The sequence below is a fragment of the Gracilinanus agilis genome, chromosome 6 (assembly GCF_016433145.1).
Source record: "Gracilinanus agilis isolate LMUSP501 chromosome 6, AgileGrace, whole genome shotgun sequence".
Classification (NCBI taxonomy): domain Eukaryota; kingdom Metazoa; phylum Chordata; class Mammalia; order Didelphimorphia; family Didelphidae; genus Gracilinanus; species Gracilinanus agilis.
This window is the reverse complement of record NC_058135.1, coordinates 296,385,750-296,412,876: the sequence shown is the minus strand read 5'-3', so window position 1 is coordinate 296,412,876 and position 27,127 is coordinate 296,385,750. Positions and strand designations below refer to the sequence as shown.

At 55.3% G+C, this 27,127-nt stretch overlaps 1 protein-coding gene across 2 annotated transcripts in view; it reads right to left on the bottom strand.

Annotated features, from left to right (window-relative positions):
* Nucleotides 1-7,407: 7,407 nt before the first annotated feature.
* The window catches only part of CARS1 (cysteinyl-tRNA synthetase 1), a 34,752-nt gene continuing 15,032 nt past the window's right edge, over nucleotides 7,408-27,127 (bottom strand). For both annotated transcript variants that reach the window (XM_044680625.1, XM_044680626.1), the window contains 14 exons: nucleotides 26,862-26,983; nucleotides 24,826-24,938; nucleotides 24,582-24,710; nucleotides 24,135-24,264; nucleotides 22,810-22,913; nucleotides 18,615-18,712; nucleotides 17,826-18,015; nucleotides 17,656-17,724; nucleotides 16,665-16,746; nucleotides 12,465-12,545; nucleotides 12,100-12,167; nucleotides 9,637-9,696; nucleotides 9,292-9,375; nucleotides 7,408-8,041 (listed from right to left, as the gene is read on the bottom strand). In XM_044680625.1, the coding sequence (XP_044536560.1) occupies nucleotides 7,907-8,041; nucleotides 9,292-9,375; nucleotides 9,637-9,696; nucleotides 12,100-12,167; nucleotides 12,465-12,545; nucleotides 16,665-16,746; nucleotides 17,656-17,724; nucleotides 17,826-18,015; nucleotides 18,615-18,712; nucleotides 22,810-22,913; nucleotides 24,135-24,264; nucleotides 24,582-24,710; nucleotides 24,826-24,938; nucleotides 26,862-26,983 (1,465 nt within the window). In that variant the 3' untranslated portion in view covers nucleotides 7,408-7,906. The remainder of the gene's footprint in view (nucleotides 8,042-9,291; nucleotides 9,376-9,636; nucleotides 9,697-12,099; nucleotides 12,168-12,464; nucleotides 12,546-16,664; nucleotides 16,747-17,655; nucleotides 17,725-17,825; nucleotides 18,016-18,614; nucleotides 18,713-22,809; nucleotides 22,914-24,134; nucleotides 24,265-24,581; nucleotides 24,711-24,825; nucleotides 24,939-26,861; nucleotides 26,984-27,127) is intronic.

The following is a 27,127-nucleotide window of genomic DNA, read 5'->3' as shown; positions in this document are numbered from 1 at the left end:
TGGCCTCTGAGGTCCCTTCCAATGCAGAAATTCTTGAAGAGATGATGTTAAGGCAGCTTCCTGTGGGCTTTATCCTCCCAGAGTTCTGCCAGTGGCTGGATGGAAAGATTAGACCTTTTGGTGTTCTTTGCTTCCTCCAAAGATGTTTGGTTTCCTATCTTGTCTGACTGCTTCTCTGTGCTGGCCAGCGATTATGGGCGAGTCCTGTTATCAGCAGGAACACATAGACCAGCCGTGGGGGAAGACCCACCCACCCAGCTGGCCTTTCTCCCATGGCTCTCCCCAATATTCTCCCTATCATACTCCATGCCCGTGCTCCACGACGCTAGCTTTTAAGGGTTCCTTGTGGCCCTCTCTCCAGCAAAAGATAGAGAAGCCTGGAAAGGCAGGCAGGAACCAGGCCGCGAAGGACTCAGAAAGCTGGACGAAATGTTTGAGATTTGATCCTGGGGGTGATATCCCATCAGTCTATTGAGTCAGGGGGATGGAGGGTGGGCCGTAGTGGCTGAATGGAGGATGGGCAGAAGGGAAGCGTCTTGAGGGAGGTACGTGCCTCCCCCTCCCCAGCACCGTCCAGATGTGAGGAGATAATGGGGGATTTGTTTTCCTTAATTGTATATTTGCTGCTTTTCAGCTCTTTTCAGTTGTGTCAGATGATTGGTGACCTCATTGGGGGTTTTCTTGGCAAAGACACTGGGCTGGTTGGCCACTTCCTTCCTCGGTTCATTTGTCTCTACGATCTGTAATTGAGCTCGCAGCTGCTCAGTGTTGGGGTGGATAATGGGGATATGGTGAGTTTGTGATTGAATTATGTTTTGCTTTGTTTTTTTAACCCCTTACCTTCCGTCTTAGAATCAATACTGTGTATAGCTTCCAAGACAGAAGAACAGTAAGGGCTAGGCAATGGGGGTCAAGTGACTTGCCCAGGGCCACACAGGAAGTGTCTGAGGTCAAATTTGAACCCAGGACCTCCCGTCTCTAGGCCTGACTCGCTATTCAATGAGCTACCCAGCTGCCCCCTGTGATTGAATTACAAAGTGAGAGCCACCAGCATCAAGGAGGAATAGGCGGGACTTTGTATCAGTCACTCATATCTGGCAAAGCAGGGGTGGAAACAATGATGGGAAGCCTTCGGTCATGGGACATTTCTCCCTCTTCAATAGCCTTGATTTCTGATGGAAATGAATGTGGGATGGTGACTTGGAGCCTCCGCCCATGTGGGACATCAGACTATAGTGAGAGGTCACTGATAGACCATGGGACCAAAACCTGCCTTTCCCCAATCCCTACCGAAACCAACAGCACCCCCTTCCCCCGGCACCTGTCCAAACCATGAGACGAAGCCCCAGGACAACCTGGCAGGACACCAGGACTTCCCTGTCAGGCCTGGACAAATGATCTGCCACACCGCTATCATCAGGCCTGAGAACTTCCCACTCTTTTGAAGAGGACATTCAGTTTTCACAGAGGGAAAGGGAGCGCCATGCTCTGGAGATCAGCCTGTCAGGGAAGGGGGCAAAGGGGAACACTGGGGAGCACTTCCCTTTGTTTTCTTCTGCTCAAATCGTCCCTAGACCTGGAATGCTTTGAGACCTGACTCAATCGCCTCCCTCCCTCTGAAGCCTTCTCTGACTCCCCAAGACAGAAGTCATTTCCCGTCTCTGAACTCAGAGCCCTGTCGGATATGAAGCTGGAAGCCATCAAGTCCAACCTGTACTTGAGCACGAATTCTCGGCAACGTTCCCCATAATGGGTTTGTCCAGTCTTCTCCTGAAGCCCTGAAGTGGGAAGGAGCCCCTTCCAGACTTCACCCAGGATCCCTTGACTAGCGTCAGCACATTTCACTTGGAATTAGGTGTCTGTGTTGCTCCTTTCCATTCGCCAGCATCAGATAATGCTAACCTGACTATTAGCTTTCAGCTTGTCCGTCATTTATTTTGACTTGCTGTTCCCACTTGTCCTGAGGCAGCTCAGTCTTCTCTTTGCTCACTCGCTGTTTGGAATTTGTTGGTGCTTCTGCCTTGGACCAAGCATCGCCAGACTAACGGGAAGGCTGTTCTGGCCCCCTGAGGTCTTCCCTTCTCCAGAGTCGCCACGCCGAGAGTTCTTCCACTCACTTTGACGATGCCAGGACATCAAGGCCCTTTACCACGTTGGTTGCCTTCCACTAAGCAAGTTCCAGTTGGGCGTCGTCCCTCCCTCCTTGTGCGTTTCCCCCAGAACTGAACCCAGTGCGCCAGAGTAGGGGACAGCAGGGCTCTCTCATCTTCCTTCTAGGAGGCCGTGCAGCTCCGAGTTCAGCCGAAGCTCCCGAGAGCTTTCTCGGGGCCGTTTCATATCCCTGGGCTTGTGGTCTACCAAGAAGAATCCCAGTTCTTTTGTGGCCAGGCTTCCTCCGCCTTTTTTCTTCCATTTTGAATCCCTCTATCTGAACCCCGGCCACATTTATCCCAATCAAGTTGCATCTCATTAGACTCAGCTCCACTGGATAACCTACGGACACGTCCTTCAGCGGGCCGTCCTCCAGCTTTCTGTCCCCAGCACATCTGCTAAGTTGCCATTTCTGCCTTTATCCAAGTCACTGATAAGAATGATAAGCACGCCAAGGTCAGGCAGATCCCTGGGGCGCTCCCCTGGAGACCTTCCAAGCTGCTATTAAAAGGTGAAGGAGCATCCTCTGGCTGCTGCCATTTGATCTCATCTCTTCCACCAGAACAACGAGAAATGGGATCAAATGCTTTACTACGATTGAGGTCAATGACATTCCGAGCATTTGCTTGCTCTCTCAGTCTGGCGACCTTATTACAAAAGGAAACAGTCCAGTGTGAGGTAGCAATCCTGAAGCCTTCCTTGCTGTTTCTGGGAGCATGGGGGGACCCCCCCTTTTTTTTTAAACCCTTACCTTCTATGTATTGGCTCCTGGGTGGAAGAGTGGTCAGGGTGGCCAAGGGGGGGTCAAGTGACTTGCCCAGGGTCACACAGCTGGGAAGTGTCTGAGGCCGGATTTGAACCCAGGACCTCCCATCTCTAGGCCTGGCTCTCCATCCACTGAGCTACCCAGCTGTCCCCTACAGTGCCCTTTTTTAGGTATTATCTGGCCATCCCTTGAACCCATTCAAGACTTTTGCCAAGAATTCAAGACCTGCTCAGTGGCCGAGTTGCCAGAGGCTTCACTCCCTCCGTATTGCTCTTGGTGAAACACTAAGCTTACTTGCATCTGCGTACAAGCCTTGTCTTTGCCCTTAGATGACCGACTTTTCTGGCTCTTGAGCCTTGTCTTTGTATTCCCTCCCCAAGCACTAACCATACTGCCTGGTCCAGAGAACCCTTGGGCCGCTTGTGGGTAAGAGGAGGAAGGGTTCTCCAGTTTGGGGGGGGGGTTGGGTTGTTAATGGTGTTCATGGCACCATTGTTCAGTTTTATAGATAAAGTCAATGGTGTTGTGCCCAGAAGTCAGTGGAGACATTATTGTGCTTTTGTAATGAAGCCCAATGGGCGAGTTCTCCAATCTGGGGAAGGGTTGAGGCCAGCCAGCGCTCCCTTTCTGACTGACTTCAAAACCAAGGCCCTGTGCTGGGCACCTCAGCTGGCACAGCAGTCTTCTTCCCCGAACCCCAAACCAAAGGCAGGAACAGAATAGGGTGTTCTGGAGAGCAAAGGAACTCAAGAAGCCGCCCAAGGTGACGTGTCCTGCTGACCTGAGCCTGATCATCCATGACAGAAGATGCCCCTGGCCCACTGGGCTGTTGGGAGAAGGAAACGAAATCTTATAGGTAAAGCCCTTCGCACGTGCCTGGCACCCAGGAGGGGCTCAATAAGCCCTTGTTTCCTTCCTTCAGCCTCAGGAGAAAGGCAGCTAGAGCCTCTGCGGGCAGGAGACACCCAGAAGAACGAGCGGGAATAGAGGACAGATGCGAACTGCACTCCGAGGGGCAGAGGAAATTCCTAGCATGGACAGTATTTCTAGCCCCTCACCTGCAAGCACTGGCATTTTTAAGAGTGGGCGGGGGGGGGGGCGCGGTGTGGAGGGTGCGGAGAAGCTCAAGAGGCACAGAGAGGCTACGAGGCTCATTCAAACAAGCTAAAGAGGATGACCAAGCGGAAAGAGGGTCTTACTTGACTACTTAACTAAGAGGAAAAAAGGAGGAGATTGTTCTAAGCAGATAAGGGGGGGGGGGGCAGGGAATGAATAAGGTAAAGAAACTCCAAAACTAGGGAAGGAGGGAACAAAGCCAAGGGGGGGATTGTATTAAGAGGAAGGGGCTGGGGCGAATTGGGTTGCCTATGCTAAAATAAGGGAAGAGGGGGCAGCTGGGTGGCTCAGTGGGTTGAGAGGTAGTCCTAGAGATGGGAGGTCCTGGGTTCAAATGTGACCTCAGACACTTCCCAGCTGGGTGACCCTGGGCAAGTCACTTACCCCCCTTTGCCTAGCCCTTACCACTCTTCTGCTTTAGAACCAATACATTGCATTGAAGCTAAGACAGAAGGTGAGGGTTTAAAAAAATAAAATAAAAGAAGTGAAGAAACAAAAGCACTTTTTTTCACAGAGGGAAAGGAGCTGCCATAATGCTGTCTACACAACATAGGAGGCTCCCTTTGGGCCCAATGTAGAACCACCCGGGATGGCCAGGCATAAGGCTACAACACATGGTGGCCATGCTTTCTTCAAAGGTCTCCTATTTAATACTTTTGGCTTTATCCCCTGAACCTTTTCTTTTTAATTCAATGTTATTTTCATTTCTAAATTTGCTCCTTCCCATCCCTCACCCATTAAAAGGGCAAGACGTGCCCTACTTCTTATTCAGCATCATCAACAATCTGTTGCTAAGAGTCCCAGCTATTAAAGTTCTCTGGTTCTAGAGAGGCATTTTGGTGGAGGACAGAAGTTCTCAAAGGGGGCAGGGAACGAGCATTTATCAAGCACTATGTGTTTGTGCTGTGCTTTACAATTATTATCTCATTTGAACTTCACGACAATTCTGAGAGGCAAGTGCTACTATTATTCTCATTTACAGATGAAGAAACTAAGGCAAACAGAGGCTAAGTGACTCGCCCAAGGTCGCACAGCTAGTAAGTATTTTAGGCTGCACTTGAACTCAGGTCTTCCTGACTATAGTAAGAGCGCTCCATCCCCTATGTCACCTGCTGCTTCCCAGGGACCTGTGGGAATCCCTGAGACTCTTTCAGAGGTTCTGCAAGGTCAAAACTATTTCCAGAATAGTACTGAGATGTTTTCATTTCTAATTTGGAGAATATCAAGAGATCACCTACATAAACAAAAACTCTTTGGGGAGCAGAGAGGAATCTTCAGTCATTTTTAAGGGTGTCAAGGTTTCTTGAGGCCAAAAAGCTCAGATGAGAAGATATTGAGTGACTGTACAGACAAATCCCTGCTCCGTTGGCAGCCTTTTTTGGAGGTCTGTACTTCCTCATAAGCATCTTGGTAAAGACAATATTTTGTAAATATTACCAGGATCAAAGATGGAGGGGGCAGCTGGGTGGCTAAATGGGCTGAGGGCCAAGCCTAGAGATGGGAGGTCCTGGGTTCAAATCTGGCCTCAGCAAGTCACTCAACCCCCATTGCCTAGTCCTTACCACTCTTCTGCCTTAGAACCAATACAGTATTAGTTCTAAGACAGAAGGTGAGGGTTTAAAAAAAACAAAGAATCCAAGATGGAAGAGACTTCAGCAGCTCTGAAACCACTAGCACGTGAATGATTCTAAGTCCTTCTGTAACCCCAGGCCCAACTACTTTTTCAGGCTTGCTACACCTCATGGCCCCATAGGCATTCTTTGGGTCAACCCTAAAGGTCTCCTGGCTATTCCTCACACATTCCTTTGCCCGTCTGTGCCTTCACACTCACTGGCCACCTCACTCTCACTTCTTAGAATATCTGGTTTCCTTCAAACTTAAGTTTCAGTATCACTTTCTGCGTGAAGTCTCTCTTGATTCTCATCTCCCTCCATCATTCTAGATCTAGCTCGTATATGGATTCTGCATCTTTATTTTGGACAATGTCTACACATCATCTCCCGTACTGGAGCATGAGCTCTTGCCTGCAGGATTCTTTTGCTTTTGTCTTTGAATCCCTAGCGCACAGCACAGGGCTAATAAGTAGAAGAGATTTAATGCTTGTTCATTGATTTCATAGGTTCCCCCATAAACATCCCTGACAACAAGTGGGACTCCAGTGTTTGTCTGAAGACCTCTGGAGAGGTAGAACGCATGTCTTGAAGCCATTATATGGCTTTATTTGTTAGGGAGTTTCCTCTTCTATCAAGATGAAATGTTCCTCTAGGCAGCAGCCCTTCTAATACTTGGACAAAGCTATTACATTCCCTAAATCTTCTCTTTTCCAGGCTCAATCTCCCCTGTTCCTTCCAATGACCCTTGTATGACATGAACTTAAGGCCTTTTGCCACCTGGTTGCCTTTTCTGGATCCTCCAATTAATGTCTTCCCAACATATAGTGCCCCAAACTGAAAAGTGTTGTGAAGATGAATTATGATGCTAGTGAGTACAAGCTTGTATGAAGTCTGAGAATAGGCCTGGACACAGAGAGACTCACTCTCTGTTGTTGGAGGAGCAGCCTAGCTGTGTGAGAAGAGCACAGGATATTGACGTTATGAAGTCGGGAAGCCCGAGTATGGGGTCTGGACACAGAAGCTGGTCATCTGTTGGAGGAACAGCCTAGCTGTGTGAGAAGAGCACAGGATATGTGTTTGAGGAGCAGCCTAGCTGTGTGAGAAGAGCACAGGATATTAATGTTATGAAGTCGGGAAGCCCGAGTATGGGGTCTGGACACAGAAGCTGGTCATCTGTTGGAGGAGCAGCCTAGCTGTGCGAGAAGAGCACGGGATATGTGTTTGAGGAGCAGCCTAGCGGTGTGAGAAGAACACGGGATATTGATGTTATGAAGTCAGGAAGCCCGAGTATGGGGCCTAACATAGAGGCTGGTCATCTGTTGGAGGAGCAGCCTAGCAGTGTGAGAAGGGCACGGGATTTAGAGGGCTCAGAGGGCCTGGACTGGAATCCTGGCTCAGCCACGCATTAGCTGGGCAAAATTAGCAAAGTCCCTTCCCCCTGGGCTCATTGGACTTTGCTATCATAGAAGCATGGGCCTGAAGAGGCTCACCACAAGTTTGATATCTGGAAGGGAGGGAGGATCCAGAGGCGAGTGCGCCCCTTTCAAAGCACTAAAGGAGAAAAAAAAATTCATAGAATCTTTGAAGAAGACTTGATGCTACAGGGAGGGCATGTTTGATTTCCTGACAGCAAATACAGCACTTGCCTTTAACACCCCCAGGCTCTTTGGCTCACAGCACGGACACCCCTACTACCACTATGCTGAGCTATCACTTCCCTCACTGCCTGGACCCATGTGTAATTGTCAACCGGAAACAACAGAACTGGTGAAGGATTTATTCATCATGACTAAAAAGACAAACCTTTGTTTAGGGTCTCTTGGTGGGTTCTGTTATACAATTGCTGGACATTTTATTCACCTCCTAACATCTCTCAGGTCGATGCCCTCAGACCACAGCTGAGATTAGCTGGATAACAATCAGCATAGGAAACAGTTTTCTCAGTCGGCTGAAGCCATCACACTGAGGGGCCCCTCATCTGGGAGCTGCTGACCGAGCAGTATTGTCTGAGAGTGCCACACAGGCAATGTGGGAGAGGAAAGCTGGCTCAGCTTCAGGGTCCTGTGGGTCATTTTATTATCGAAATTCTAGAGTGGACATTGCATGACGGGGTATCTGGACCATCCAAATCCCTCATCTGGGCCACCAGAGAGATGGTCAACATGACAAAGGCTTCAGGAGATGGATGGCTGTTGGTAGGCACAGACGAGTTGCTCCTTCACTTTGGATTATTTCAAGAAAATTCATCTGCCTTCTCTTCTCATTTTAGGCCTCCATTTTGAACCAGCTGCAAATACTCTTTATGGAGTTTTTCCTGAACTTCAACCAGTTTCTTTAGCTTCTTGATTTGTCCTTTGCTGAGTTCTTTGCCCTCTGCATCATGGGTGGGAAATCCCTGCAACAGTAAGAACATTCTGCTTTTAGAATTTCTTCCCCAAAATGAAGTTCCACCATTTCCCTCTTTGTGCTCAGGTGTCTGATAGCAAGGATAAATGTAAGAGGAAACATTATTTTCTAAAGCCCAGGATTTGGATCAGGTCAGCTCTTGACTGGCAGCTCTGACTTCTAGGAATCTAAAATCAACAGCCAATAGTCTCCTTTGTTTACATTTTTGGGGACCAGACTTGTAATCTCATCAGTTTAAGGAACTCCTGATGAGGAAGCCCCCTCCACCAATACAGATCAGCACTTTCTCTGCAACTTCAGAATCAGAGAAACTACAGTGACTTGCCCAAGGTCATGTAGCCAGTAGGTGCAAGGGGTGGGAAAAAACACTCGGGCTTCTTGACTGCAAGGCCAGTTCTCCATCCACTTATGCAGGCTGCCTCTCTTAAGCCTCACCTGTCCAAGCCTTTCCCCTTCATTTATAAAAGAGGAGAGAATGACCCATGTCTCTTCTCAAAGTCCATACAGTAGACTTTCACTGAGAAACTCAGGTGCTGGGAAGGAGTCAAGGGCTCCCTGTTTTTTTAATTTTATCAAATGGTTAGAAAGTTATAAATAGATAAAGGAACCAACATGGCAGAGTCTGAAGACAGAATGAAATTGAAAACAGAAGACACATTATTGGGAAAAAAGACTTCCCTCAGGGAAGACGAGAGATGTATTTGTCTGGGCAACTGTAGTTGGGCCAGCCCACCACATTTCCTGAAACACCTGATAAGGAAACACCAGATACAGATCCGCATGAGGCTGTTTCCATTCAGGCCCAGAGGAAAAGGGTGGGAAGTAGATGCCTGGAAGAGCCCCTGCTACAGGGAACAGGTGGGAGACGGTGCAGAGAAAACACCAACATGACTGTAGGCCAAACTGAGGACAAAGTGGCCCTCTTTCTTACAACAAAAACTCAGTTGGGGGGGCAGCTGGGTAGCTTAGTGGAATGAGAGTCAGACCTAGAGACAGGATGTCCTAGGTTCAAATCTGGCCTCAGACACTTCCTAGCTGTGTGACCCTGAACAAGTCACTTGACCCCCATGGCCCACCCTTACCACTCTTCTGCCTTGGAGCCAATACACAGTATTGACTCCAAGACAGAAGGTGAGGGGTTCAAAACAAAACAAAACAAAACTCAGTTGGGTGTCTTAGCCTTTCTGAATTTAACCATCCCAGTCATAGCCATTGAGTACGTAGAAAAAGATTCCTTACGTTTTCATCAAATGTGGAGTATTTCTTATTTTCTGATAGAAACATTTTGCTTGGTGGAATCTTCATCTTTTCGAGTTTGGCAGCCTGTAACACAGAGACGTGAATCACTGCCAATGACGGTGTCCCAGGGTTTCTGTGGCAGCCATGCTAATAACCACATAGGTCACGTAACAGTGACCAGAGACTCCCAGCTAAGTCAAGGGGCTTGCAGACCCCTCAAGCTGTTCTCAGGGAAATGGGCCCCAGCTCTGGTAGCAGAGAAGTCCAGAGGGGGCTACGCCAGCATTTGATAGCCCTTCTGCCCACTTGCTCCAACAGGACCACCTCTCACTTCAGACTCCTTACCTCCTGCTCCTGCTTCTTCCGAGCAGCTTCCTCTTTCTTCCTCCTCTTCTCTTCTTCAGCCTAAGGGGACGCAATAGAGTCACACTGTGTGTCACGCTTGTCTCAGGTAAGTGACACGGGCAGGCATGGGCTTTGTGGCTTCCAGGCATGAGGGCGCTTTCCCCTAAGAAAGGAAGGGCAGGCCAGCCTCCCTTTTCACTGTCACCTCATCCACAGTTCAGCAGGAGGGACCACACACTGCAGGGCACCAGCACTGGGAGCAAGGGCAGCCCCTGCAAGCCAAGAGCCCACATGGCCTGGAGGAAGGCCTCTTGGGTGGGTTCCCTGCTAATCCTGAGCTGTGTCTTACAAGAAGCAGGATTGGGGAGCAAAGAAGGGATACCATGGGAAGGGCCACTAGCCTTTGGGCAGAGCACTGGGGTATTTCCTAGCAGCAGACTCTGCTGTCAGGAGATGCCATCTGCTCTCTGAGCAGAAACTTCACATGGTTAATGCCCTGCTGCCAATTCCCAGCCCTATCTAGAGAGAGAGAAGAGGGAGGGAGGGAGAATATGTGAGACAGAGAGAGAACCATAACCAACATTTCAGGAGGGGCCAAGAATCAACAAAGGAGGGGCAGAAGTCCCTGGACCTAGAGTTAAAGGGAATCCAGGCCCCTTATTTTTCACAAGAGGGACGTGAAGCCTTAGGGCCATGTCCTGGTCCAAGGCCCACTGGCAGAGCAGGACGCGCCCCAGGTCCATCACCTCTTTCTCCTCTCCATGATACTTCAGGCCCATAAGCTGAGGGTTCATGGAGCAGAGGACTCTGAGCCCATGGAAGGTTCTATGAGGGCCAGGACCTAAAGAAAGGCTGATCGAGAAAGACTGAGAGGGCAAAGAGATGTGGCCAGGAGCCCCAGGGATGTGGCTGGCTCTATCTGCCTGTCTCTCGGGAAGTCCTTGGGCTCCTTGGACCAGCTGAATTTTCCGTGACTCCTTGGAGTGCTCCGGCCCCTGGGCACATGTTGGCAGCAGAAGCAGTCAGCCAAGACCCACAGTGAGGACATTGGGGCAATAGGAGAGACGAGAGGCATCTGAGATCATCTGGAGGCTCCAAGTGTGGCCAGCCTCCAGGAGAACCTCGAGACCTCAGGGAGAAGAGGTTGCTGAGGATGAGGCGGAGGCTGACTTGGTGACCTGGGCTGAGGCAGGGAAGATGGGGGTCACCCTGGGCAAGGGCCTGCCAGCCAGCTAGGATGATGCAGGCAGGTAAGTGGTCAGGGGTAAGAGCAGCTCAGGTCCTTTCTCTGTTTAATCATCATCCCTGAGGCCATGGCTGGGCCACCCAAGACAATCACTGAGGAACCAAGAGAGGAAAAGCCTGATTTCCTGACTGCCATCCATCATCCACATCTAAAGCTCACAGGCTTCGGAACTGCTGGTCACCTGAAGAAACTCGCCCAAGGCCACACATCCTCCCCAGCCCAGTTCCAAGAAGTGATCATGGGGCAGCTCTTTAATTGAGGAGGGAGTGGGGAAGGGGATGTCCCACACCTGGAGTGAGGCTCTTAGGCTGCTGTGCCCATCGGGGCCCCCCACGGAAGCCCAGCCCCCAAAAGGCATCATCGGACAATCCTAAACTCTTGAGGCTTTGGGGGAGCCTCCTCTTTCCTAGACACCTCTGATGGTCTGGGGGGAGGACAAGGCAGGCCTGGGACAGAGCTGAGCCGGATCCATGCAAAGCCACCAGCCTGGACACCCAGAGCAGACGGCGCTAAGGACAGCGGTGTGGTAAGCTCCCTGGGCATCTCCGGCTCCCTCCGGGCACCAGGCACACGGCAAGGGCCCGAGTGGATGGCATAGACGTGCTGGGGGGGGCGGGGGGAGGAGGTGTCCATGCCCAGCTCCAGAGCTAGTATTCTAGGTGGGAGCCTTCCTTTGGACTGCCCCAGGCCTCACAAGTTCTCTCACCAACTGAGCCTGCCCTGGAAGCTCTCGGTCCCAGAGGCCCTGCCCAGGAGGCCGCAGCTGGCACTCTGGCATTGCAGACAGGGGCCACCCTTCATCTAATAGCCAACATCCCCCCAGGGGAACGGGGTATCACGGGCAGAGTGAAGGGGGGGACATGAGCCCGTGTAGCCCCCCCGCCCCAAGCAGCCCAGAAAGGGGGTCCCAGGTGTGCCGCTTGCAGGGAGGCCCAACACGCCATGCCAGCCTGGCCAGGGGTCTAGGGGGGAGGCACCGAGGAGGCCTGAATCCCTTTTGTCAAGAGCCCAGCACACGGCAGGTGAGTTAACTTCCAGGATCCGTGCTTCCTTTGAACTCGGCCCCTCCCAGCCCAGACCCTCCTCAGCAGACCTGGGGCTGGCCGCCCCCCCAGTCTCCCGGTGCCCCCTCAGCCCCCTCAGGGGCCCGAGCACCCGTGGCGCCGAGGCTCTTTTCAGTTTGAGGCTTTCATGGAAGGCGCGTGGCTGGGACCAACCTGCTTCTTTTCCTCTCGCTCCCTCACTAAGGTGTCCCTGTCCACCAGCTTGAGCACCGTAGGAAGGCCTGCAAAGCAAGGCGACGGTCACCGAGGCTGCTGCCGCCCCCCCGCAGCCCCCCAAGATGAGGAACAGCAAAGAAGACCCAGGAGGACCCTGGCCCCAAGGGATGGGCCTGAGGGTGCCGGAGCGAAGGCTCTCAAGCGGGGGCTGGCCCTGGCCCGAGGGAAGCCCAGATGTCCACCCAAGGGGCAGCGCCTGGCTCTCCAGTTTCTGCAGCCGAGGGGAGAGCCTTTCCCAGGTTCCCGCTGAGATTGTCTCCCGCTCGGAGCGGCTCGGATGCCCCAAGAAAAGCCCGGATTACCTTCATGGTCTTCCAGGCGCACTCCGAGCTCGGGGAGGACGTCGTCCCGAAGGGCATCGCTGAGCTGCAGCACCTCAGGGACTGGGAGACAGAGCAGAGGCGGGTCAGGCTCCCGTCACCCCCGGCTATCCTGGGGGGACCCGGGAAGCCCCCACCCCGGGAACCTGGGGCAAGAGAGGGAGCCAAAACCTTCTCCCTCCTCCTTCCCACGGGGGACCCCACGGCGACTCCGCTTTTTCTAAGCCCAACATCCGGCCACCCCCTTGGGGGCAGGAGAAGAAATCTCCAACCTCTGAGGGAGGTCTGGAGCCCAGGAAGAGCGCAGAGCCCTGAAGCACCAGCCTGGTGGAGGCGATTAGTCACCCCGGGCAGGGCTGGGAGCCAGGCCAGAGGGCCCATCCCAAGGCTCCCAGACTGCCAGGAGACGCAGCCCGAGGAGCCTCCCGGGGTCTCGCCTCCATCTACTCCCATTTCCCCTCACGGCTCGTCATCTCCGGCCCTGGCTTTGACCCCCCCTTGTATACCGTCTCCCCTTGATTCTCACACAACCACCCTGTCCAGGTGAGCTCTCCTGCCCCTGCCCAGGCTGCTGCCCTGATCTCCTGCCCCTGCCCGGGGCACTGCGATCTCCTGCCTCCTCACAGGGCTTCTTTCCAAGCAGCCTCAGCACATCCACCAGAACTCCTGCCTTCTGGTCAGCTCCTTTGATGACTTCCTCCTGCCTCCGGACTCAGCCCAGTCAGGCCAGGCCACGGCCCAAGAGCACCGGCTCCCCCTGGGGCCCTGCTGAGCTTGGTGCCCGGCGTGTGCCCGCCTCTGCCTCAGATCATTCGCACGGTGTGCCTACGCGCCTCACCTCTCCTGCTCTGTTTTCTCGGCCTACCAGAGCCGGGCACTGCGCGGTGCCCACAGCGGCTGCTGAAGGACATTGGTGGACCGGCCTTTGTATGGGCTGACCTGTTCTTTAAGGCCCATGCCAACTGCCACCACCTCGAGGAAGCCTTCCCAGACTTCTCAGGTGTGCACAAAAACTGATGCAGGCGGGGATTCTCGTGGGCCTTCTCCCCGCCGGCCAGACGCACCGTCCCCAGGAGGCGGGCGCTTTGGCTAAGCTCGGCCTTGTTCTGCCAGGATGTGTAGCCGAGTCTGCAGACGGTCACCGGGGCGGGGAGCCGGAGAGGTTGGAGCGGCTCACGCCCTTCCCTGCTGCGGAGGATGTCCAGCCGAGGTCACCAGTGTCTGAGTGTCCCCCAAGCGCCAGACACCGACCCCCCGGCTCTGTCAGGGCAGCCTCGTCAGGAGGGAGCAGAGAAGCCCACCGGGCTTGGCGTTGGTTCTGGGAGTCGGGCCTCACACAGGGCACGGACGAGGCTGAGCTGGCCTGGAGTCCGGTGACCAGATAAAGCCTCCGGGGCGTGAGAGAAGCTGGGGGCCACGACGCAGGCCGTCCACCGGCAGGTGAAGGCCGGAGCAGGCGAGCAGGGAGCAGCCCGGTTCTGTTTGGCTCCAGCGGGCAGAGCCAGGGGCCGGCCTGCCCGAGGGAGGAGGCCCGCCTGGGTCACCCCCAGCGCTGAAGAGCCCGGACGTCGGCTCCCCAGAGCACGGCCGACTCGGACGACTCCTTCGCGGGTGCCTGTCAGGAGAGCTGCTGGACGCCGGCGGCAGGAGAGGAGGCAGAGATGAGGGCCGGCTCGGCCGACGGCGCGGGATGGAGGGGGGCAGAAGAGCGGAGGAAGGCGAGGAGAGGAGGGGAAGGAGGGGACGCCGGCCCGGGGAGCCTCCTCCAGGCAAGGGGGCGAGGGAGGGGGTCCATTTTACAGGAGTGGAGACGGAGGGAGGGGGTGCAGGAACGAGACCGGCGGAGGCGGCGGGAGCCTGCCCGGAAAGCGGCGAAGGCCAGGCTTGGTGAGTGTCGGAGAGGCAGCCTCGGCGGCAGAGAGCCAAGAGCCGTGTAAGAGGGAAAGCCTGGAGGCCGGGAGGCCGGGAGGCCGAGGCTCTGGGAGGGAAGGTCAGCGGCCAGAGGGGGGCCGCGACGGATAGGACGAGCCTCGGCCACTGTGTGGCTTCGGAGACGGAGGGAGGCTTCGAAGCCGGGCTGACGGCAGGCTGGGCGAGCGGCGGACGTGGGGCTGGGCTCGCCCGCTGTGCTGATGGGCCGAGGGACAGCCACGGGGACACCCAGCCGGCGAGATGACCAGAGGAGGTGGTCAAGAAGAGTCCAGAGCAGCCGCTTCGCGGAAGGGTGGCCCGAGCCACGGCGGCGGGAGCATCGCCTCCCCGTCAGAGCAGGGCCGGACAAGCCGGGCCGGGACCCTTCGGACGGGCAGCTCCCGGGAGCTACGTGGCCGCGTCACGGGCTCCCGGGGGGGCAGAGGCCTGGCAGGCCTTCCCGGCGTCCTGGGCAGGGCCAGAAGACGAGCGGTCGGAGCTCCGAGGGGGCCGAGGCGGGCTCGGGCGCTCTTCTGCGAGGCTCTCGGCTACCGGACGGGCCCCGCGTGCCGGCTCCTCCCAGGGACCTTAAAGCCTTCCTGGGGACGATCCAGGACCGATTCCGTGTAAAGGGCGCGGCCGGAGCCCTTCTCGGGGAGGCTCACGGAATGTTGGCCCTCGGCCGAGAGACAGCAGCCGGCCGGCCGACGTCCTCCCTGGTCCTGCCTGAAATGAGGGCTGACCAGGCGGGCCAGAGCAGAGCAGACCCGGCCAGGCCAGGCCGGAGCAGGCTTTGGCTTCCAGCCGCAGACACAAACTCGGCCGAGCAATAGAGGTCTGAGCCGGGCGCCGGCATGCTGGCACCCCAACGTGCTTCTCGAGCTCGGCTCCCCGCACGCCGCCGTCCCCCAGCATCAGTGAAGCGCCGTCCCTGCCGCATAGCCGGTCAGCGCAGGGACGGCGATCCCACAGGATTCACCTCTCCATCTGCGCCTGACCTCAGTTTTTTCCTCTCCGGCCGGAGGGAGACTTTTAAAGTTTGGTTAATCCCAAGAGCAGGCAGAGGCCACCCGGGGGAGCCCGAGGGACGCCGGCTCAGAGGCGAGCCCAAAGGGCCTGCCGGGAGAGGCCGATGGTCAGAAGGAACAGCCCCGGCAGACCCCTCGGAGGCGGGCAGCAGGGCCGGTGCCGGCATCCACCCTCACTTTACAAATAGACGGAGGGGCCACAAGGCCTGGAAACGACGGGGCCCCTCCCTGGAGCCGAGCCTGCGGACAGCCGGCCAAAAGGTGATTGTGAGGCGGCTGGGCAGGGCCTCCCCGAAGCTGGTTCTCGCACCCGGGGCTTTGCTGGCTCGCCATCCCTGCCAAGTCTCTCAGGCCTGAGGCGGAGCCTAACCCCTGTGAGAAGCACGGCCAGGTGGGAGGCTTCCTGACTTCTTTCTGAATATCTCCAGGTCTCAATCCAGGGCAGCCTCGCACTCACGGCCGGGCTAAGTGACCCCGCGAGGAAGCGTCCGAGGCACCATCGGAACCCAGGACCTCCGTCTCTAGGCTTGGCTCTCCCCACTGAGCCGCACGGAATGATTCGCTTTTCTGCTTCCATCAAAGCATCCTCGACGTAGGCTTATGGACAGTCGTGTGGCCCGGCCGGCGGTGGGAGCCGTGCCCGGGTCTGGGTCCCGCGGCTGGGCTGGGCCGCTCGCTCACACGGACGTACAAGGAGGGACAAAGGAAGCAACAAGGAACATCCAAGAAAATGGAGGGATCCAAGGCTGAGCAGCCTGACTCGCCGGGCAGTGCTGGGCAGGGCCCGGCCGGCTCTCTTCGTCCCCCTCACCCCCCCCACACTCCAGGCCAAGGCCGGCCTCCATCCTCGCCTCCCCCAGCCAGCCTCGGCCCAGAGCCCCGGAAGCCGCTGCTGGAGGTCGGGGCAGGGAGCTCCGTCCCCTTCAGGGCAGCCCCTGGAGGCCCCGGACGCTCCCTCGGAGGCCTGGAGGCCGTGGGGGAGGCTCACACCGCTGGCTCAAGCGGCCAAACGAGCTCCGGGGCAGGCGCGAGCCCCGAGGGGGAAGAGCGAAAAGGAGGAGACGTTGGGGGACACCCAGACCGGGAGGGGCCTGAAAGGGTCCCCTGCCACGGGTCCAGCCTCAGCCCGGAGGGAGCAGATCTTGTCCTGGGGGCCCCCCTGACCCCGGGGAACCCTCTAAACAGGACGAGGCACCCTGAAGGGGGCCCAGCGCCCAGAGGAGCCCCTGCCCGGGCCGCCTACCTTTCTTCTCCCGGGCGATCTTCCGCACTCCTTCTCGGAAGTCTGAGAGCGCCTGCAGGTAGGGCATCACGGCGGCCTCGAGCTGCGGGAATGACGGGCATTTAGAGGCGCCCCCACGTGCCGAGCACCGGGCGGCCCCGGCTCTGCAGCACAAGTGACCGCGGGGCTTCCTGACTCCGGCAGGCCCCCTGCACCGCGCTGCGGCCCCGAGGGAGCCCCCCCTGCCCAGCGCACCCCAAAGCTCCTGCCCTGAATCGGGAGCCCAGGGGGAGCCTCCGGCACCCTCCCGGGCTCTGGCCTGGCCCTGCCCAGACTCCAGCAGCACCCCCTGGCTGGCTACAAATGGCTCCTGCCTCCAGACCTTTGTCCTGGCCGTTCCTCATGCCTAGAGTGCCCTCCCGCCAGCTCCAGCCTTCAGGACCCCTTCGGCGGGGCAGCCTCCTCTCCAGAAGCCCCTGCACGGATGCTGGATCTCCCGCCAGCCGGCCGTGCCCAGGACCCGCCGGCACCCCGGGATGCCCGCCCGAGCCTGCGTCCAACCCCCCGAGCCGGGACCGGACGAGGGCAAGGCAGTGGCCGGAGGCCCGCTCCCTGGGCCGACGTCCTGAGTCAGGGGTCGTTCTACGTCGCCGGCCCAGCAGCCCCCCGAAAGGCCCAACACGCAGCAGGGCTGTGGGAAAGGCTGGCACTGCAGGAACCCCCAGAGGGCCCGGGAGGCTCCCCGAACGACGGGCCCCTGAAGGCCGGCCTCCCTCCCGCCTCCTTCTGCCTCCCTACGAGCCCTCCCGGGGGCGACAGCGGCTCCGGCTCTGCCCCGCGTCAGGCCTGCATTACAAGCCCACATCCTGGAACGGCCATCTTCGGAACCATCTCCGGAACCATCTCCGGATCCATCTCCAGAACCATCTCTTCCCAGCAGGCCCCCAGACTCGCATTTAGGCTCCAGGCAGGCCCCCCCCCCCCCCCGGCTCCCCCCATCCCTCCTACTCACGTCCAGGCTGGAAGCGTCTCCGCCGACCGGGAAGCCGAGCGGCTCGTCCCCTTCTATGGCCCCGAAGACCTGGCGAGGAGACGGATGGAGGGGCATCAGGGGCCTCCGGGGGGTGCAGGCGGGCGGCTGGCTCGCCCCCCCCCCATCGGGGCGCCAGGAAGGAGGCTCACCCGCAGCAGGTGGCTGAGGTAGGCGGCGACGCTCTCCAGCAGGGCTCGGTTGGGCCGCTTGCGGGCGGCCTTGCGGGCGGCCATGTAGAGGTTGCACTGGCTGACTAGGGCCCGCATCTCCTCCAGGGCGGTGCGCGTGTCCACGTTGTCACAGAGCGCCTCGTGAACCGCCCTCTTCTTGTCGTAGAAGCTGGGGGCGAGGGAAAAGCGGGGCGCGGTCAAGAGCGCGGCCAGAGGGACGCCCCGCCGGCCGGCACGACGGAGAGAAGACCGAGACGAGCGCCCAGCCCCTCCCTCCCCAGCTCCTGGAACACAGTGAATGCACGGCCAAAGGAGGGCAGGCAGGGCAAGGCGAAAAGACCCTGGAGATGGCCAGGACACCGACGGAGGCAGAGGGACGGAGAGGACCCGGGAGGACGTTGTCCAAAGAACAGCAGCAGCGCCCGGCAACCCACTGTGAAGGGCAGCGCAGCGATCCGGGCCATCCCAGAAGGCTCGGGGGGGGGAGCGCGCCACCCGCCCCCAGAGCAGACCGAAGCCCCCTTCCAAATGCTCTTTACCAGGCTGGGTGTCTCGGTCTGCGGTTTCCTTGGCATGGCCAAGGGAAAGGCCTGAGTGAGTCGCTACCCAGCGGCTCCCCTTCTCAGGGAGGCGGGGGGCCAGCAGGAAGGGGGCTCAGCACCCCCCACCCAAAGCCGAGGAGCCCAGCGGGGCCGGGGCCTGTTCTGGGGACAGCCAAGCTCCTACAGCAGCTCTTCAGAAGGCAAAGGCAAGGCAAAGGCTTCTCACCTTCTGTTCAGCTCGAGCTCCTGCTCTTCCCACTTCTCAAATCGGCCAGTTACCTCGGCAGGGGCCCGAAGAATGTCCTTCACATTTAAAAAAAACTCCTGTGGGAATAGTATACCTGTCAGATCTCTGGGAAAGGAAAGATTTTAAGACCAAGCAAGAATTAGAGAAAATTACAAAATGTAAAAAAAGTTTTTGTACAAACAAAAACAATGCAATTAAAATCAGAAGGGAAACAACAAACTATGAAAAATCTTTATAACAAAAAACTCTGACAGGGGTCTAATTACTCAAATATATAAGGAGTTAAATCAATTGTACAAAAAAACCAAGCCGTTCTCCAATTGATAAATGGGCAAGAGACATGAATAGGCAATTTTCAGATAAAGAAATGAAAATATCAATAAGCACATGAGAAAGTGTTCTAAATCTCTAATAATTAGAGAAATGCAAATCAAAACAACTCTGAGGTATCACCTCACACTCAGCAGACTGGCTAAAATGATAACAGGGGAGAGTAATGAATGTTGGAGGGAATGTGGCAAAACTGGGACATTAGTGCATTGCTGGTGGATGGCAATTTAGAACTATGCCCAAAAAGCAATAAAAGACTGCCTGCACTTTGATCCAGCCATACCATTGCTGGGTTTATATTCCAAAGAGATAATAAGGAAAAAGACTTGTACAAAAATATTTATAGCTGCTCTTTTTGTGGTGGCAAAAAAATTGGAAAATGAAGGGATGCCCTTCAATTGGGGAATGGCTGAACAAATTGTGGTATCTGTTGGTGATGGAATACTATTGTGCTCAAAGGAATGATGAACTGGAGGGATTCCATGTGAACTGGAAAGACCTCCAGGAACTGATGCAAAATGAAAGAAGCAGAACCAGGAGAACATTGTACACAGAGATGGATACACTGTGGTAAAACCGAATGTAATTGACTTCTCTACTAGCAGCAATGCAGTGACCCAGGACAGTTCTGAGGGACTGAGGAGAAAGAAGCTACCCACATTCAGAGGAAGAACTGTGGGAGTGGAAACACAGAAGAAAAGCAACTGCTTGAACACTTGGGTTGATGCAGACACAATTAGGATGCAGACTCTTAATGACACCCCCAGAACAATTATCAATAATATGGAAATAGGACTTGATCGATGACACAGGAAGAAACCAGTGGAAATGCACGCCGGCTATGGGGTGGGGAGTTGGGGGGAGAGAAAGCAAGAACGTGAATCATGGAACCATGGAAAAAAATTTTCTAAAAAATTTAAAAAGAAAGAAAGAAAGAAAAACTCCTATGGGAAACAACGGAGAAAACGGCTCCACTGCTGGTGCATGGGCCACGTCTGCCTGCTGCCTGAGAGGCCTAATCAATCGGTCTTATTGGATTAGGGTTTCCAAAAGCATGAGTCTGAGGAGTGGCCTCCGCGGCCTCCTCCACCGTGACTTGGGAGCCTTCCTTGACATTTTTTTCATGAATTCTTTTGACGGTCTCGCTCTTCTCCCAAATGAAGTTTGTTATTATTTTTCTAGTTCAATAACATCATTTCTTAGTCATCTGATGGGGATGGTATTGCATAAGTGGATTCGTTTACATGGGATGGTCATTGTCATTAGATTGGCTCTGCCCATCCATGGACAATTAATGTTTCTGCCATTATTTAGATCTGACTTTATTTGTGTGCTCTTGTCCTGGGTCCATCTGGGCAGGTATACTCCCGCCCAGGGATTCTGTGGAGAATCTCTTTCTGTCTTTTCTTGCGGGACTTTGGTAGTAATATATAAGAACACTAATGTTGGGATGTTAGACTCTAAACAAGCACCCCAGGGCAACTATCAATAATATGGAATTAGGGGGGCAGCTGGGTAGCTCAATGAATTGAGAGTCAGGCCTAGAGACGGGAGGTCCTGGGTTCAAATCCAGCCTCAGTCACTTCCCAGCTGTGTGACCCTGGGCAAGTCACTTAACCCCCATGGCCCACCCTGACCACTCTTCTACCAAGGGGACAATACACAGAAGTTAAGGGTTTAAAAAAAAACAAAAACAAACAAACAAACAAAAAATTATATGGAATTAGGTCTTGATCAATGATACACGTAAAACCCAGTGGAATTGCACATTGGCTATGGGAGATGGGATGGCGGGGACGGAAAGAGCATGAATCATGGAACCATGGAAAAATATTCTAAAAAAATAAAATTAAAACAACAACAACAGCAAACCACACTGATGATTCTTGCGGGTTCATTTTATATCTTCCTACTTTGCTAAAATGATTGAGTTTCAACTAGCTTTTTAGTTGAGTCTCTAGGAATTTCCACACATATCTGCAAACCTGTTTTATTCCCCTTGGCTCATTCTGATCCCTTCAATTTATTTGTCTTCTCTTACTGCTATTGCTACCATCTCTAATACTAGATCAAATAATATTGGTGAGATTGGGCATCCCTGTTTCCCTCCTGATCTTGTTGGGAAGACTTCTAGTTTTTCCCTGTTACAAATAATACTTGCCAATGGTAGATTCTTCGTATTGTTTAGAGAATTCCATTTATACCTGTGCCTTCTGGTGTTATTTTTTTTTTTAACCCCTCACCTTCCGTCTTGGAGTCAATATTGTGTATTGGCTCCAAAGCAGAAGAGTGGTCAGGGCTAGGCAATGGAGGTCAAGTGACTTGTCCAGGGTCACATAGCTAGGAAGTGTCTGAGGTCAGACTTGAACCCAGGACCTCCCGCTTCTAGGCCTGGCTCTCCATCCACTGAGCCATCCAGCTGCCCCCTCTTCCGGTGTTTTTAACTGGAAGGAGAGAGATATTTTACCAAATGCTTTTTCAGCATCTTTTGATAGAATCATGTGGTTTTTTTTTTATTATTGATCTAATCAATTACATTGATATATTAAACCATCCCTGCATTCCTGGTATAAATCCTGTTTGGTCACAATGTACAATCATTGTGATATAGTTTGTTTCTTTTATAATTCTTAACTTCTGTTCTTAGAAGCTACATTGTGTAGCAATTCCAAGGCAAAAGAGCAGTGAGGGCTGGGCAGTGGGGATAAAGTGACTTGCCCAGGGTCACCCAGCTAGGAAGTGTCTGAGGCCAAATTTGAACCCAGGACCTCTTGTCTGTAGCCCTGGCTCTCCATCTACTGAGCCACTTAGCTGCTCACCCTGTGATATACTGTTGTAGTCTCCTAGCTAAGTATTTTATTTAGGATTTTTGCAATCACATTCATTAACAAAATCAGTCTATAACTTTCTTTCTCTGTTTTGCCCTGCCTGATTTAGGCATCAGCACTGTACATGTTTTGTAAAAGGACTTTGGTAAAGCTCCTTCTTTACCTGTTATTCAAAATGATTTTATATAATATAGGGATTAGTTGATCATTAAATGTTTGGTAGAAATCCCTTGTAAAACCATCCGGTCCTGAAGCTTTTATCTTGGGAAGTTCATTTCTGGCTTGTTCGACTTTTTTTCTAAAACAGGTTTATTTAGATATTCTATTTCCCCCTCGGACAGTCTAGGTAGTTAATTTTTTTGTAACTATTCTTCCAATTCATTTACATTGTTAAATTTGTTTGCCTATGATTGAGCAAAAGAACTAATAATTTCTTTAATTTCATCTTCATTTTTATCTTTAATGTTAGGGATTTGATTTTCTTTCTTTCCCTTTTTTTAAACATTAACCAACAGTTTATCTATTTTGTTGATTTTTTTCATAAAACCAACCCCTGGATTTATTTAGTAATTCAGTGGTTTTCTTACATTTTATTGAACTTACCTTTCATTTCCAGGATTTCTAAGTGGGTGTTTAGTTGGGGCTTTAAAATTTGGTCTTTTTCTAGTTTTTTAAAAATTGTATTCCCATTTCATTCATCTTTTCTTTCTCTTTGTTATTAATATAGACATTCAGAGAGACACATCTTCCTCTAATTCTGGCTTTTGCTGAATCCCATAGCTTCTGGTATATTGTCTCATTAGGATCATTCTCTTTAATGAAATTACTTATTGTTTCTATGATGTATTCTTTATGCCACTCATTCTCTGAGATTGTTATTCAGTCTCTAATTAGGTGTTACTTGGTGTTTTGGTTTCTTATCATGTACCATTTTTACTGCTTTATGGTCCAAGAAGGATGCACTGAGTAAGCCCACTGGCTGCTTTTCTATGGTTAAGTATATGTTTTTGTCTTACGTTCATGAATCTCTCGTACTGAATGGCCGACTCCATGGTGTTGCTTGAATAATCGAGCGTGTCCTTCCAAGAGTGCATCAGAAACGCCAAACGCAGCTGGCGGGCTGTAGTAAGACACATGGAATTGGAGGAGGTTTTAGTTCTTTGCAGAAAACATTAGAAAAACCGCCCCCCCCACCTGTGATGTAAAAACCATGAATGCCAATGGCTAAGGACTAGCTGAGCCTCCTCTTCCCCGCCATGCGGACACGAGCTAACTCAAGCTAACTCAAGCAGGGTTGGGAAAGCCCTTGGGAAGATGGGGGCACCTGATCTGGGTTCTGGAGGAAAGTGGGAGTGCTAAGAGATAGGAGAGAGGGAGGGTGGCCAGGCATCAGGGACTGGGCAAAGGCTCCAAGATGGGAGGAATGCCAGCTCCTGGAAGGAGCCAAGAAGAGTTTGGCTCAAATGTGAAGAGTATGAAGAAGAGGCGGGCCAAGAAGCCTGCAGTCAGCTCAGGAAGGCCTTCAAAGACCCACTGGAGCCTCTGCTCTCTGATTCTGGACATGCCAGGGAGCCCCGGGAGTTTACTGGACATGGGAGGGACCTGGTCCAAGCTGGACCACTGGATAAAGAAGGCCATGAGGCAGACCCCGAGTAGTGAGGGCAACAGTCCAGGCCTGAGAGCAGGAGACAGAGGAGCAGATGAACACGAGAAGGTGCTGGCAAGACAGAAATGACATTTGGGGGATGGGAGCTGAAAAGTGGGGAGCCACTCAGGGGAAAGATGGATTGGGCCGTAGACAAGAGCGGCCAGAGCCATCCGAGGGGTAGCTGGTGACGTGGGAGAGAGGCTCAGGGGAGAGACGTGAGCTGGAGACACGAGAGGGCCGGTTTGCCCATGGAAGCCCAGGAGGAGGAAGAGAAGAGAAGGGGCCAAGGGCAGAGTTGGGGGCTGTGCCGTGGGCAGACACAACAGAGGAGGCGAGGGAGAGCCAGGAGGGTGCAGGGTCAGCAGCAGCGGTAGCAGCAGTGGCTGCAGAGTCCGAGGAGGGGGCAGGAGGGCTGAGGACGGCCCTTTGCTAGCAGTGGGCTGTCATTCAGGTGCTTCAGTCACATCTGACTCTGGGACCCCGCTGGGGGTTTTCTGGAGCGGCTGGCCATTTCCTTCTCATTTGACAGATGAGGAAACAGAGGCAAACAGGTGAAGTGACTCAGCTAGGGTCACCCAGCTGGGAAGTGTCTCTGGCCAGATCTGAACCCAGGAAGACGAGCCAGAGCGAGTCCAGGCCTGGAGCTCTACCCCCTGCGCTGCCCCTTCCGGCGAGGGAAGGCAAGGGCCTCACCTGAATGCTTCTTCAAGGCATCCTTGATGGTGATGAAGTTTTTCAGGGACTTGGACATCTTACAGCCGGCGATGGTGAGGTGGCCCGTGTGCAGGAAGTAGCGAACCCAGCAGTCGTTTTCGAAGTACGCCTGCAACAGAAGGCCGAAGGGCTCGTGGCGCTGGGAAAAACGCTGGTTTACACGGTCCAGCGGCCGGAGGCCCGGCCCGAGCGACGCTCGAAACAGAGTGCTCTGCCCCAAAGCTCTCCTGCCGGGTTTTCCCCTAAAACTTTTTTAACCCCATCCCTTCCGTCTACTGGCTCCAAGGCACAAGAGTGGCAAGGCTGGGCAATGGGAGTGAAGGGACGTGCCCAGGGTCACACAGCTTGAACCCAGGACCTCCTCCCATCTCTGAGCCAGCGAGCTGCCCCCAACGCGATCCGCCGCACCAATGGCCGCGCACCTACCTCCGACTGAGCCAGCTCATTGTCATGGTGGGGGAAGCGAAGATCGAAGCCTCCCCCGTGAATGTCCATCGAAGCTCCCAGAATGGTCCCAGCCATGGCGGAACACTCGATGTGCCAGCCCGGGCGGCCCTGGAGAGAGGCGAGCCTTGGTCATCGGACGCGGCGCCAGCGCTGGGAGTCCGGGCACTCACTCGTGGGCGCTGCCCGGCCAGCCTGGGGCTCCGCCCCCCGGGACGCGCCTTACCTTTCCCCAAGGGCACTCCCAGGACGGCTCTCCGGGCTTGGAAGCTTTCCAGAGAGCGAAGTCGTTCGGGGATCGCTTCTCCCTCAGCCGGTCTGCCGAGACACTCAGGTCTCCTGAGAAAGCAGAAAACCGGGGGGGCCTTGAGCGGGGCGCGCGGGGCGGGCTGCCGAGGCCGCCCCGGTGCCCCCCCACGCCCGGCGGACACCCCGACAAAGGGCTCTCTGGTGACAGCACGAATCTGGGGGCTTCTGGAAGGAGGAGGCGGCGCGCTGGGGGAGAGGGGCGCCACGGCGCGGCTTTTAGAGGCTTCCCTTCTGAACGACGAGGACGGGGTCATCGGGTCAGTGACTTGTCTGGGCCTTATAAGGCCCTCCTTTCTCCCTTCTCCAGGCCCAGCTCAGTCTGCTAAACCTGGACGTCCGTCCTGGGATTTCACACACGCTCGAGGTTCTCAGTCCTGGTCGAGTGTGGACGGAGGAAGCGAGCGAAGTCTAAACGGGGGGCGAGGAGGGGGCGCTCGGCAAACTCTGGCGTCAGCAAGAAGGTCCAGACACACGAGGGCGCCCTCTGCTGTTTGCCGGCTCGCTGGCCCCTTTCCCCAAGGGCTGACCCGAGAGCCCCAGGGTGGACGCCGGGCACGTCCTGGACGCTCCTCGACACAAGGAATGTGGGACGAAGGGGCGGCCAGGCCAGCGGTCAGCCATGCCGCGAGAACCAATGAATGGCAGTCCCAAAGCAGGCGCCCCTCTGCAGGGGCTTCCCTGCCAGGAGCCTGGGGAATGGCTTGGGGAGCCCCAGCGGCATCCAACGGCCCGTGGCCAGGCGAGGCCGTCTGTGCCCAGAGACGAGGCCCGCGAGCCTGGCCTGGGGGACGGAACACGAAGTCCACCCGAAGGGCCCCGAGGGGCCAGGACGCTCTGGGCCATTGCCCGGCAGGGAGAGACGGACCCGCTTCTATTGCTTGGGTGCCCTCGTGGGCATCTCCAGGCCGTGACTGAGTCGCTCCGGCCTGGAGAGGGCAGCCATCCGGCTCGGGGGAGCCCCGGGCAGGCCCTGCAGGGGAGGCCGCCCACAAAGGGAAGGTCCCCCGAGTCCCGTCAGCAGCCAAAGCCAGCAGGAAGTGACCGCGGCATCTCTTAGGCGACGGGAAGCCCCACCTCCTGCTGCTGGAGGCTGGCCGGCTGGCCTGGGCTCCAGGGCAGGGAGGGGGCTTCCTGCGGCGCTGCGCTGGGCCGGCCTATTATTCTGTTTGGGGGGCACGAAGGGTAAACGGCTGGGTATGAGGAAGGACGCTTCTGGCAAGCCCTTCGATAGTGGCGTGTCAGCAGCCCAGAGTGACCAGAGTGACCAGGCAGACGGGGAGACCAAGCGGCGGGAGTAACGTCCCAGACCGCCGGCCACAAGGGAAGGAGCGGGGTGGCGTGAGAAAGCCCGTGGGGTGAATCCTGTGGGGGCACAGAGGAGCCTGGCCTGCCCTGTGGATGGCCATTCTGGGGTCCCCACTCCGTCCCCCCGGGGAGCAGGGGTAGCCAGACTGCCCCCCGCCACTCCTGGCTTCAGCACCCGCTTTCCGGCCTGAGCCTTCGCCGCGCTCCGCTCCTGAGGAATGGCTCAGAGAGTATCGGGGGGCCACGGCCTCCCCAAAAGGTCAAACCGAAAAGGCGTCCCTCCTTGACCTCCGCTGGTCAGGGAGGGAGGGGGCAGAAGCTAAAAGCCCCCCCGCCTTCAGGAGGACAGAGACCGCCTCGAACAGCCACGTGCCAAAGCCATTGGGGTGGAGCTACGGGAGGTCCGGCCGGGGTGGCCAGAGCTGCCCGCTGCTCCTTGACCACTCAGACGCCCACGGCTTCTCTGAGGGGGCGGGGCTCCGCCTAGGCCTGGCTTTCACACTTCAGGGGAGAGATGGCAGGAAAGGAAAGCATGAAGCGCCAGCGAGCAGCCGTGTGCGTGTGCGTGTGCATGCGTGTGCATGTGTGTGTGCGTGTGCCCGGCTCCCCTCCCCGGGTCTGCGTCCGCCCCCCAAAGGCTCCTCTTACCTTCTCCCTCCTGGAGGGCCTTCTGGTCGCCCACGGCTTCGGGCACCAGCTTGGCGTAGGAGTGTCTCTCGCTCGCATCGAACCTGGCCGTGTCGAAGTAGACGGAGCCGTTGGACACGTACCTGGGAGGCGACAGGAGGTGGAGGTGGGTTCGAATCCTGCCTCTGCCCAGGCGCACGAGGGTGCCTCGGCTTCCTCCTTTGTCACAGGAGGTCAGAGGAGCCCTACAGCCCCCCCCACCCCCGTCCCACGGCCAGAGGCCAGAT